A 12,800-nucleotide genomic window follows, 5' to 3' on the forward strand; every position below is an offset into this window, starting at 1 on the left:
TAAATCGCGTGACGAGTATTTCAAAAGGAATTTTTTCAAGAGATTTATCAATAACTTAACATACGAATACTTTCACATACAAGTGAAATATTCTTTTACAAAATATCGTCAAATATTTCGATACCTTTGGGTAGAAAGGTCGTATAAACCAAAACCCGACTTTTCAGGAGAGCAGAAAAACGATTTTTTTTTTACATAAAAATTCATACTTTTTTTGTTTTTGAACTTATAAAAAAATGATATATGAGAAAGGTTCTTACAATTCTCGAATGAAAACGGTTAAATCATCAAAACCTATCTATCTTCTATAGTTTCAAAGTTAGCTTGGATTTACGTCTAAGAAAAAATCAATTCTTGGTTAATACACCCCATGAAAATGTACTTAAAAAAAACTATATAGGTCGTATATCCATTTTTGCTAAGCTTATGGTCACATTTACTGTCGTAAAAACCCATAGATGTAGTTTTTTTTTGTATTAAAAACCATTTATAATCATAGATCAATTGAATTCTGACTAATAAACAATCATGTTACTCCCAGAATTAGTAATAACTCAATTATTATTATTCTAATACTCAATAATGGTCGATTCAAATAAAATAAAACTACCTGAAATACGAAATCAACATTTATTAGGTATTATAATACCTTCTAAGCAACATTTACTATTAATTCAATAATGGTACAACATATCTAACAGGTTTAACATTTTTAAATTAAAAAAACAATTATAACAACACACTGAAAAGTGAAATAAAAAAATCTACTTAGCCATAAAAAAAACAAAAAATATTCAAACTTCTTCTAAATTAAAGTAATCAGGCATTTTAATCATTTTATGAATTATGACTTGATAGTTTTTTTTTAATTTTTGTACATAATTAACTGTAATTCAATAAATTATTGTATTAAGCCTTTGTTCTAAGGCTTACTTACTAAGTAATTTATTAAATTACAATTAATAAGAATAATTAAAAAACGATCAAGCACTAAACGTGACCAACTTATGTACTAAAAAGTAACTTATTTATTATATAAATTTGTATTCATAATTAGTTTAAAATAACTTATGAATTGTTACTATAAATTATTTTAATTATTATTATAAAATATTTTAAAATAAATTATGAATTGACAAACACATTTTCAAAAAATAAATTTAGGTGACAAAGAATACAATTATTTAACAGTCTTGTTTTTTTTACTAAATAATAATTATTTTGCTAACGAATGAAATGTGAAATTACGTAAATACGAAAAGTTATTATTCTTTTATAATAATAAATGTATTATTCAATTAGCTCTTCCTCGTCTTCTTCGTCGGTCAGCGTAAGAGAGTCAGCCACATTTCCATGGGGTAAGTTAAAATAATCATGGTGGTACCTTTTTGGTATAATTCCATTATCACATAGACGTTTTAAATCCTTATATTTTACGTCTGATATTTGCAATTTGTTTTTGTAAAGTGCAGTTGGGGACATAGTCATTACCTTTTCATGTGTATCATTGCTTACACCTTGTTCGGGTAGTATCGTACGGCTTTTCGATCTTCCTTTACCTACCTTAAGATTTTTCTTTATTGCCAGATTTTTTAAATAATATTACTTTATCAGGTGACGTCTCTTCTTTCATTGAGTATTTAACGTACATTTCATTTGGACTCTTTTTCTTCAACGTAATGATTCGGATGTTTCGCATTTTCAGTGTTTTAGAAGTTTCATTTGTAAATGTCGCAGCAGTTATTTCATTCTAATTGAGAAAATCAGAATACTCCATTACATTAACATTATAAGGCCTAGGATTTTTTCTTGCAGCCTCAATATATGATGGTTACGTTACGTTAGGGCGTATAAGCCATTTACAATTAACGACTATTTTTGCGCCCTGAGTTAATATAAATTATGGTCATTACATCATAACAAAACTACAAAAAAAAACATTCGGCTTTTACATTGAAAATTTACCTTTTTTTAGAGACTATGATCGAAAATTTCTGGGTCGTATTAACCATTTTTGTGCGAATTTCTGCATTTCGTATATACAGATCGATAGAGAAAAAAATTCTGAGAAAAATGGTATATATAACTCAATTTGGCCAAAATGGTTTATACGACCTTTCTACCCAAAGGTATCGATTTGCAATCTAGTAAATGGAATTTTGTTTCTCATATTTTTAACCAACTTCAAAAAGGAGGAGGTTTCTCAATTCGACCGTATATATATAATGTATGTTCGGGGATAACTTCGTCGTTTATGAACCAATTTTGATAATTCTTTTTTTGTTGGGAAGGAGATATCTTAAGTTTGGTACCATGATAAAGAAACTAGGATCTGATGATGGAATCCCGGAGAAATCGAGCGAATCCCTCGAAAATCCACATAACTTTTGGGTGTACCACTTTGACGATTTTTAATTTAATTGAAAGCCGATGTTTATCATGTGGTCACATTAAAATTTCATCAACATCTGATTACAACTTTTGGAGTAATCTTTGATATATGATAATGCGTATTTACTTGACTAGTTTTTAGTAGTTTCGTCTACCTACGTTGTATCACTTGTCGATGTAATTGAAGTCGGTTTTTTTTTTCGTTTGCCAGCAAACACAATTATTTTATAAATAGCACATATTTAGAAAATCATCATCAAAACAGTTTCCAAAGATTGAAACAATTTCTAAAGATTAAAACAGTTTCCAAAGACTGAAATAGTTTCCAAAGATTGACACATAGCACGATTAAAATTTCGAAACTCCGATATTTCGGCGTTACGCTGGCAACATTAGGAAGCTGCAAAGCGAAAACTACCTCTAAATACGTCTAAACACGGCTGAGGCACAATAAGGTTTGCAATACACGATGACCGATAATTATCGGTGTCAGATGCGTTTAGCCACTTCAGTTTCTGTGCCAAGTATGATGGTTTATTGTGCTTTCTCAGATCAAATACTATAGTATTCAATTTAAGAGCACGTCTATGTTTCTTATTTAGTACATTAAAACTATTAGATCCACAAGGAATATTATTGTAAAAACGCATACAGGAATTTTGTACTTTTTGGATCTTCGCTTCAGTTTCTTTTAAAAGACATGACCCATAAATTCATTCATTTTTTTTTTTCATTCATTACAGCCTATACAGTCCACTGCTGGACATAGGCCTCCACAAGTTTACGCCAAAAATAACGTGAACTCATGTGTTTTGCCCATAGTCACCCATAAATTACATCACAATAATCCAAGTAGGACAGTATTAGTGCGTACACAAGTTTCTTTCTAACAAAAGCACTCAAAAATGGTCTTAACTTATAAAGCATTTTAAGCGAAGCGTAACTATTGGCTATTTTTAGAAATCCTTCAAATTCAACATTAAGATATTATATCGATTTGTCTTTTTGTATCAAAAACTGTGAATTAACGTTTTTGTAGATTCAAAATAAGGTCATGTTTATGAGACTATTTACTAATGGATGCCAGATCTTCATTTAAGTCATTTAGGTTTTTGCTCAAATCTACATTAAAACCTGCATTTAATTTCATTAGGATCTGCGTATCATCTGTATACATATGTATGAAAGAAATATTTAATGCAATTGACCAAGTCTGATGTATAAACAGGATGAAGCTGACCCAAAATGGATCCCTGCACTGCACCTCTATTCACTGGAATCGGGTTCGACCTTACCAACTTACCACAATTATCCCAGCCTAAAGTAGCCTAAGTTACTCCTTATTACATCAACTATCTGCTTGTGAAAGTTCCGTCAAAATCGGTCCAGCCGTTTCATAAATTAGCCGGACACAGAGAGAAACAGACAGACAGACAGACAAAAATTATAAAAAATGTTATATTGGTATATGTGCCGTGTATAAATCCATATTCATTTAGTAAAAAGCAGTTATTTTAATATTACAAGCAGACACTCCAATTTTATTTATTTGTATAGATAAATTCAAGAGTTGTGTTAGATTATATTTAATATAAATTGGATTAAAGATCGTTTTATTTTGATAATGTAACGTTTAGCTAAGGGATAAAGTAAATATAGGAGTTTCTCGTAATATAGAAGGCTTCGTCGGCTATTTAGCAAATAAGTTATAATTGCTATAATCACTAAAGCTTAGATCCTAAGCGTAGAAATAAGGCTGTATATACTTACTTATCTTATTCCTGTAGCTCTTTAGAGTACTCATTGTTTAACATAATGGAAAAATGTGTTAATTTTTGTTTAACTCCAAATTAAACCATAATATTAGCATTGTATATTATTATTAACTTACCAATTATATGTATACTAATATTATAAAGCTGAAAAGTTGGTTTGTTTGTTTACTTGAACGTGACCTCTTCTCAGGAATACAGGTCCAATTTGAAAAGTTATTTCAGTGTTAGATAGCCCATTATCAAGGAAGGCTATATAATATTTTAGGACCCCTTTTCTCTTAAATTAACCTGGGTGAAACCGCGGGCCACATCTAGTGAAGAATATATTTAATAATAGCTTTTTAAGATGCTTCGGTTGTAGACCATCATAAGTTCCAATACTTACATTATTAAATTCAATCAAGAGTGGAGTAACCATACTATACACGCACATGTACCACTGCTAAAATTACACCACTATTAAAATACAAAACACGAGTAAAATTGTGAATATTGGGTAGGAATAAAAGATGACGCTGAAATTTTGAGTCCTAGATATATTCTAACAACAATGACGTCGAAATCATTTATCGGTAATGTCGTTTGAGAGTCTAAGACTTAATGTGACGCTGTCCTACCGGTCGGTCCTTGACTTACCTGTTTAATATGCAAAAAGAACCCTCTTCAATTTTTCAAGTATAATTTACCTATTTATTCCAGTAAATTAATAAGGGCATCTTAAATTCACCGCTAGAGTGACCAAGATTAATAATAATAATAATAATAATAATAATAATACTTTTTTATTTGCAACATCCACACAAATCAATAATACATATCCATTAAGTTAAACATTTAAAATTATACAATAAGGATATTGCAAACCCGGTCTCAAGCTCGGCATATGCTGGCAGAGCTGTCAGCGCCGATCTTCCGCTTGAGCCGTCGGGTGACAACACGGTCGCACCAACACCACATACCATACAGAATCGGAATACAGAAAAAGAAACATGAAAATTAAATGGATATAGTGAAGTATACATGGGACTAATATATTATACGGCAAAGTGAAATGCTCTGGACATTGAAAGGAATTTCGTTCTTATTCCGACACATTAGAGTATAATTCAGCTTTGTTTATATTTGAGTTCTAAAGTAAGTAATAAAAATATTCTTTCAACATAAATAACGCTTGCTAGGTAAAATAAATAATAGGTTATCCATAATCCATTTCACATAGGATAGGTACGGTGACATTTGATATGTTCCAATACACGCTTACTAATTTCAACAAATCGGATAAATATACGTTTTTTTAAAAATCACCAATTAGTTTCCAAAGCAAACAGTAATACTTGATTAGATTGAAATTGTATTTAAATATGCATTTTTACGTTTTAAACAAAATGAAAAAGGTACAGAAAAAAAATAAATAAAAATAAAAATAATAACCTAAAATTACAGGCATGAAACGAAACGTTTAACGATAGGGATTGACACGTAGTAATCGGCTAAAATAAATACCTAATCGTAACGGCCATCTTGTAAATCGCGTCAACTCACTGACTCGAGATATCTCAATCAGTACAAACTACAAAGCAATTTATATACGAGTCCGCCATGTAGTACCGATCGGATCAATCACAATTCAATAAGCCTTGATAATGTACAGTACAACAAAAATCAAATTACACTCACATCGTGCACAAAATTTTCCTGGCTTTGCTGGCAATGTAAAATATATTCTTTCAGTTTTAATTTATATTTGAGAAAACTTTGTGTATTCCTAATTGGTGGGGGTATGTTGTTCCAGCACCTGGAGGCAGCATAGCGGAAGCTGCCCCTGAAAGAGGCTGTCTTGTGCTTTTGTACAACAAGTTGTATGGAACATTGTCGTGATTCACAAGTCCTATGGCTTGACATCCAAGTGAGCTTTTCATACAAATATGACGGCTCCTTACGCCTTAAAAGATCGAAAAGAAGACAAGCTAAGTGAAATTTGCGACGGTGTTTCATTTTTAAAATTGAATGTACATTTAAGTAAGGAGTAACGTGTTCTCTAAAGGGTATATCGAAGCAGAAGCGAGCACAGGCATTCTGGATTCTCTGTACAAGTCTCTGTGTTTTGGCGGTCAAACGAGGTCCATATACAATATCTGTGTAATTCAACTTGGACAATATCAGTGACTCAGTAAGGCGAATACGTAAATCTACTCCCAGGTGATCTCTCACATTGTAAAGAATTTTTAAGCGGTAAAAACAATCTCTCACTAGTCCAATGATGTGATTCTCAAATCTAAGATTACAGTCCATCTGTAAGCCAAGGTTACGTGCTTCCCACACCCTTTCAATAGGTTGACCCATTAATAATATTTTATTTGTATGTTTTAGCCTTGATATTTGAGATTTTGTGCCACAAATCATATATTTGGATTTATTTGGATTTAAAACTAAGCTATTCCTCTTGGACCATAGCACAATCCGATTCAGATCTTCATTTAGTCTATCAATTGCAATGTCAATATCAGATGGTTTGCAAGAGATATATATTTGGGTGTCATCAGCATAAAAATGATATCTACAGTGCATTATATGATCTTTCATGTCTGCTGAGTACAATAAAAATAATATGGGTCCCAAAATAGAGCCCTGCGGCACGCCTTTGGATATTGCCATTCTATCTGAGATGAGCGAGGTACCATCATGCTTAGTTATTTTGACATACTGATAGCGTTCACTGAGATAACTGTGAAACCATTGTATGGCATTACTGTCAAAACCGTAATAACTCAATTTGGACAGGAGGAGATTTATGTTCAAGGAATCGAAAGCCCGTGAGAAGTCAAGCAGTACGAGGAGAGTGCACATCCCCTGATCCTGTGATTGTAAAATATTATCAGTCACATCAAGCAGTGCTGTGACAGTACTGCGACCCCTTCTAAAACCTGACTGGACCTCTGGTAACATATGGTTTTTTTCTAAGTAAACTGTTATTTGCTTCGATACTGACTTTTCAAGTATCTTCGATAGGCATGGCAGAATACTTATTGGCCTCAGATCCTTAAGATCTGTGGGGTTTGAAATTTTCGGGAGCGGTCGCACCACTGCCGTTTTCCAAACATCTGGATAGGTTGAGGTTACAATAGATGCATTCACTATAGAAGTGATGGTTTCCAATGTATCAGGCATCGTTAGCAAAAGCATCTCCAGATTTATTGAGTCACATCCCTCTGCTTTAGATCTCAATGATTTTATAATATTAATAATTTCGCTTACTGTAACCGTCTTCAAATGAAATGTGGCTTCGCTAAATTTATGGAATTCAAAGTAAGTTATATAGGAAAATAGAGTGTAAGGCAAGCCTGGAACATTTATGAAGTGGTTGTTTATTACATTGGGATCGTTGAAGTGGGGGGGCAGATCTATATTTTTTTTAGGTAAAATGCTTGTTTTTATATTTTTCCATAATAATTTAGGGTTGTTAATTTTGTTATTAATATTATGTTTGTAATATGCTGATTTTTCATTAAATAGTGCCTTATTTACTGTAGATTTTAAACATTTATAATATTCTTTTTTACTATCAGATTTTGTTTTATGATATTCTGCAGAGGCTTTATCACGCAGTTTCATCATCAATTTTATGGTATCTGTGATCCACGGATAGGAGTGAGTCTTTATAACAGTGGAGAGTAATGGTGCATGTGTATCAAATAGAGTCAAGACACTGTGATTGAATATGTTAACCATCTCGTTAACATCATCAAGTGTCGAAATCTGACTCCATTGTATAGCTTCTAAGTCTAAGTTAAAGTTATCTGTATCAATGTGTTTTATAGGTCTATAAGTCATAGAATATGGTTTTATTTTCTCAGATTTAATATTAAACTCACATGTCACAAAACAATGACCATACAGTGACCCCACATGCTCCACAAAAATATTTTTAGCTGGTAGATTTGAACAAATAACATCAATCAGAGTCTGTGAAGTTTCAGTAAAATGAGTTGGTGCTGACACCAACTGGCTCAGTCCTAGACATGTTAAAAATGTTGACAGCTTATTTGTTTTTATTTCTTCAGGACTAAGCATATTAATGTTAAAATCACCAACCAAGACCAAATAGTCATGACCGGGGATTGCATTAATGGTGTCTGTGAGAGCGTCTAAAAAAACATCCACATCTAACCAAGGGGGACGATATGCTGTACCTAATGCTATTTTTCTCCCACAAATTGTTAAGGTCAACCACATCTGTTCTACTGCTTTATGTAGTGGGTCTACAGGATGGTCCCAAGTACGCGCATTAATTCCACGTTTAATATAATAACCTACACCACCACCCCGCGAGCGTACCTCTTGTGCTCTGGGTCTATGGCGTAGATAATATCCCGCCACACTTGGGGCACGTCCTTCCTCGCCTACTCTTAGCCATGTTTCATTAATCGCTAAAACGTCTACACAGTGCCGGCTTACTGTAGCTACAAGGTTATCGTGGTTTGTGCCAAGGGAGCCTGCATTAAACAGCCCAACCCTAAGAAGTTTGTTCGCCATTTTTCAATAATATTAATGTAATAATTTTGTATAATATTTGTCTATGTATATAAGTAATAATAGTGTGCATAACTGATGTAAATATGTAGATAAAAACACGGTTATTAAGAAATTGTAAATAAATATAATTAAAATTACTGAAATATAAATATGTAGTATATAAACCTGTAGTATTAATACCAAGAAACTTTAAATAAATATAGCTAAAATTATTGAAATGTAAATATGTTTTATATAATCCGATCAACCCTTCATGCTTTGTAGACAATATTGACAGACACGCAATGGTATATTGATGTAGCGTATAATTAATTAATGGTTTTATACTATGGCTAATAGATGGCGTTAAACTGAATTGACTATATGTATAAGTAATAATAGTGTGAATAAGTGATTTAAATATGCAGATAAAAACACGATTATTGTGAAATTGTAAATAAATATAGCTAGAACCATTGAAATGCAAATATGTGTTATATAATCCGATCGGCACTCCATGCTTAATAGACAGAATTGACAGATACGTAATGATATATTGATATAATGTATAATTAATTAATGATTTTATACTATGGCTAATATACGGCGTTAAATTGATTAATACAACATACATGGGAGAAGCATACAATCTAGCAAACAGTAGCAGCCCCAAAAACCCGAAGCATGTCCGCTTCCGTTCGTATAGAGAAGGCCTGTTTCCCATCGCTTTGTCGCGCAAAAATACGCCCCTTTTTTGTCCACGAGTATCGCCAATGCAGCCTCCGACACTCTTCACGAACTCTGTAGTATAGTTGGCGATTAATGCGCGTCAGCCTCTCGTTGACGTATATACGACGTGGCGATCCGCCAGCGCCCAGGTCGACGCTAGTAAGAGTGCGACGCACCCGGGCCGCACGGAGAAACTCGTCGCGCAGATGTCGGCGCGTCAGGCGTACTACGATGCGACGCGCTCGTCCACTCTCCGCAATCTCTCCACCTTCTAAGGTGCGTTCAAGCACCCCCACGCGCTCGGCAAAAACAATATCAGCTGGCACTAGCGTCACCCCTAGCTTTGATGCTAAAACGGTGACGGTATGGATGACACTTTCACCTTTTACCTCCGGTATGTTGCTTATTTCCAAGTCCATCAGCAGTGCTTCCTGATCTTTGTCATTTAGTTCACTTTTGAGCCGCTCCACTGTCTTTTCCAGTTCAGTAACTTTAGCCGGCGATTCTGACCTCTGTTCCACCGCTTCAAGTCTGCGTTCGATATGATCTACGCGCTCATTAAAATTTGTTAGGGCGTTTCGGAGCTCGGTCATCTCTTTGCGATATTCCCGAAGCTCGGCCATATACTCGGCGAGTTCCCGGCGCATCTCCTGAATGTCGGTAGTAAAGTCGACGGGAGAAGAAGAATTTGGTTCGAGGGCACGCATGGTGACCTCGGTACCGCAAATAGCTCTGACGGGGGTTGTGCTGTTGTCGCCCTTTCTTGTTTTTTTCTTGCACTCTGGGCAGGACCAATCTTTAATAACATGTGTAGCGTCAGAGATTCCAATGCAAGCTTTATGGAATAAACTCGGACATGTACTACAGGTGGCGGCCCCTGCCGACGAGAGGAACTTGCCACACGCTGCACATTTACCCATTGTGTTGGCTTGCTGAATATTAGTAGACCTCGCAGTACACGAATAATCACACAGATGGCAGAAGCAGCAGATACGATGACTCGCCGCTAGATGTCGTAGTCTATTGTATTGATTAGTGTGATTTATTCTAATAACTTAACTTGTAGGTATGCTTTACCGGCACTCTTATACCTTCTTTTTATAACAACCAACAGTAACAATTTATTTGATTTTGATAAAAAACTCACTAGATTGGAGATGTACAGGTTTGCAAACAATCACTGAACTCCCGCTGACTGCGAAACACTTTCTTATAATAAACTTATTACGAAATTAGCCCGTTCTTTATTTATTTTCAAAACTATTGAGCGAACGTATAGTCGTGTTAGAACGTCCGTGACGACACTCACGTCCGTGACGAGATTCGGATCTCAAGTAAATTTCAAATATAACGATAAAACATATATAGCTATTCATTATATTCTATCTATTTAACTATTTGTGTGCTTGGATATTTAATGTGTTTTAAATTTTGATACCGCTCAAATTCAGATTGATAAGTTATTTTTGTTGAGTGGAGCCTGAAATGCAATTATACGTTATATTATTGCCTGTATATACCTTTCGACGTCTCGCTACTGACATCTCTCTATATAGGATAGATTGGATTATAATTCACTTCAATATTTTACTGCATTGTGGCGGACACATTTATGTGTAGAAATGCCTAACTTTTTATTTCATTATCTTATTTGTAATAAATAAAATATATATTTGTAATAAATTATTGTATAATTTGTGGTGGTTTATTTATAAGAACAGTTTATTAGTTATACAGAAACAATATCATTATATAAGCGACATCTCTTCTTTAACAGATTTTTGTAAATATGTACATTGTACATAGTATGTTTTTTGAACAATAAATTAATTGCTTTGACATGTTTTGTTTGTTCTCGAGTAAATTAAAAACTTATAAATGAATATAAAGGAAGGGAACGAACGCTACGGTATAATATTTTAAAACATAAAACGAATGTTCTTTTATATTTCGCGCAAACCCATTTGGACCAGAGTATAGATAGGTGCAGAATATTTGAATTTTTAACGACCTTTTTGTTCCAAAACTAGCTATGGATTATTTTTTCGAATATTTTCGCAATACAATTTGCATGCACAACCAATGTAACAACTTTGTTTTTTGTTTCGTACAATAACAAAATTTAATGGTGCAATAGTTTTATTAACTATCTAATCTAATATAAAAGATACATTTCAGTTCCTACGTCATAAAATACCTATGTCTTTAAAATTCTTGTTACAATTGGTGGAGAATACAATCGAGAAAATGTTAAAAATATTCTGACATACGCATATTTGCTAACATGTAACTTTTTGTAACTAGAGCTTAAAAGCTATTACTAATCTAGAAGCTAAATATACCAATATTAAAAATGAATTTAACAAGAAATACATAACATTTTGCTGTGCTAGTACAAATGTTTAAATGTCCAGTTTGAAAAATCCATAAAAAAATAACATTCTTACCTACAAGAGTCATCGTAGTCATACTAGCAGTCAATCGCATTATGGGACCTCATTAAAACGCCTCAGCGTTGTTGATACGTGACTAATTTGTTTACGACCGTTCGAACAAAGATCCGGAGAACGGCTTAAAAGATTTTTACGTTCAATTACTTTAGACTATAGTGAAAAATTAAAGCCAATGTACGTAATATACGCAGTACATACTATAGTATGTACTACTCAACTATACTCTATACTTTTAGTGTAAACTTGACAGATTTAACCGAAATCTTGTTATTATTATCTCTTATTTTTTTGTGTTGTTTTAATGTTTGTTGCCTATAGATACAAATAAATAAATAAATAAATAAAATGTATATAGTACCAGTAATAGTAGGCAATATTATAAATCCCTATGAGGTTTTACAGCTAAAGTTCTAGTGATGCATCAGTTGCTTTAATAGAAATATTTGAGTATTTATTTCTCTGAGTATCTAGCGTACATTATCCTTCGTCCTGGTCCATCTCTCAGAGAGCACACCTTTGAATCAGTTTGTTAACATAAGCTTATCATTATTTACTCTTGACAGAAATTTTGTATCCGACATCTAACCTGCAATAAAGTAGTTTGGTTTATTAAGCTCTTACTTTTCTATTTTAATAATTCAGTCAATTTGTACGCTTAAGGGCCGCTAGTAGGAAAGTTTTGGGGTAGTTCTGGTTAGTTTCATTGTTAATATCGTGCTATGTATCGATATATGGTATCGTATTTGTTATCTCTGGATTGATATATACGATACAATAAAACTCTAATCTAAGATTAAAAGTTTTAAACAATTTTTAATATCATAATCATTTCTGACATAAAAATAAATCGTACGAATTAAAAGTGTTATCAAAGATTGGGTATGGAGGAGAAAGCTTACTTATATAAAAGTGTATAAATAATATGTTAATAATAAATTAA

At 33.2% G+C, this 12,800-nt stretch overlaps 1 protein-coding gene across 1 annotated transcript; it reads right to left on the reverse strand.

The window, feature by feature from the left end:
* Positions 1–1,290: 1,290 nt before the first annotated feature.
* Positions 1,291–8,699, reverse strand: LOC123657224. The gene is made up of 4 exons (XM_045592800.1): positions 7,727–8,699; positions 5,844–7,507; positions 1,607–1,750; positions 1,291–1,491 (listed from the first exon to the last, which is right to left on the reverse strand). Exons 1-4 carry the CDS (start codon positions 8,697–8,699, stop codon positions 1,291–1,293), a joined length of 2,982 nt encoding a protein of 993 aa, XP_045448756.1.
* Positions 8,700–12,800: the final 4,101 nt, after the last annotated feature.

This window comes from Melitaea cinxia, chromosome 10 (genome assembly GCF_905220565.1).
Source record: "Melitaea cinxia chromosome 10, ilMelCinx1.1, whole genome shotgun sequence".
NCBI lineage: Eukaryota > Metazoa > Arthropoda > Insecta > Lepidoptera > Nymphalidae > Melitaea > Melitaea cinxia.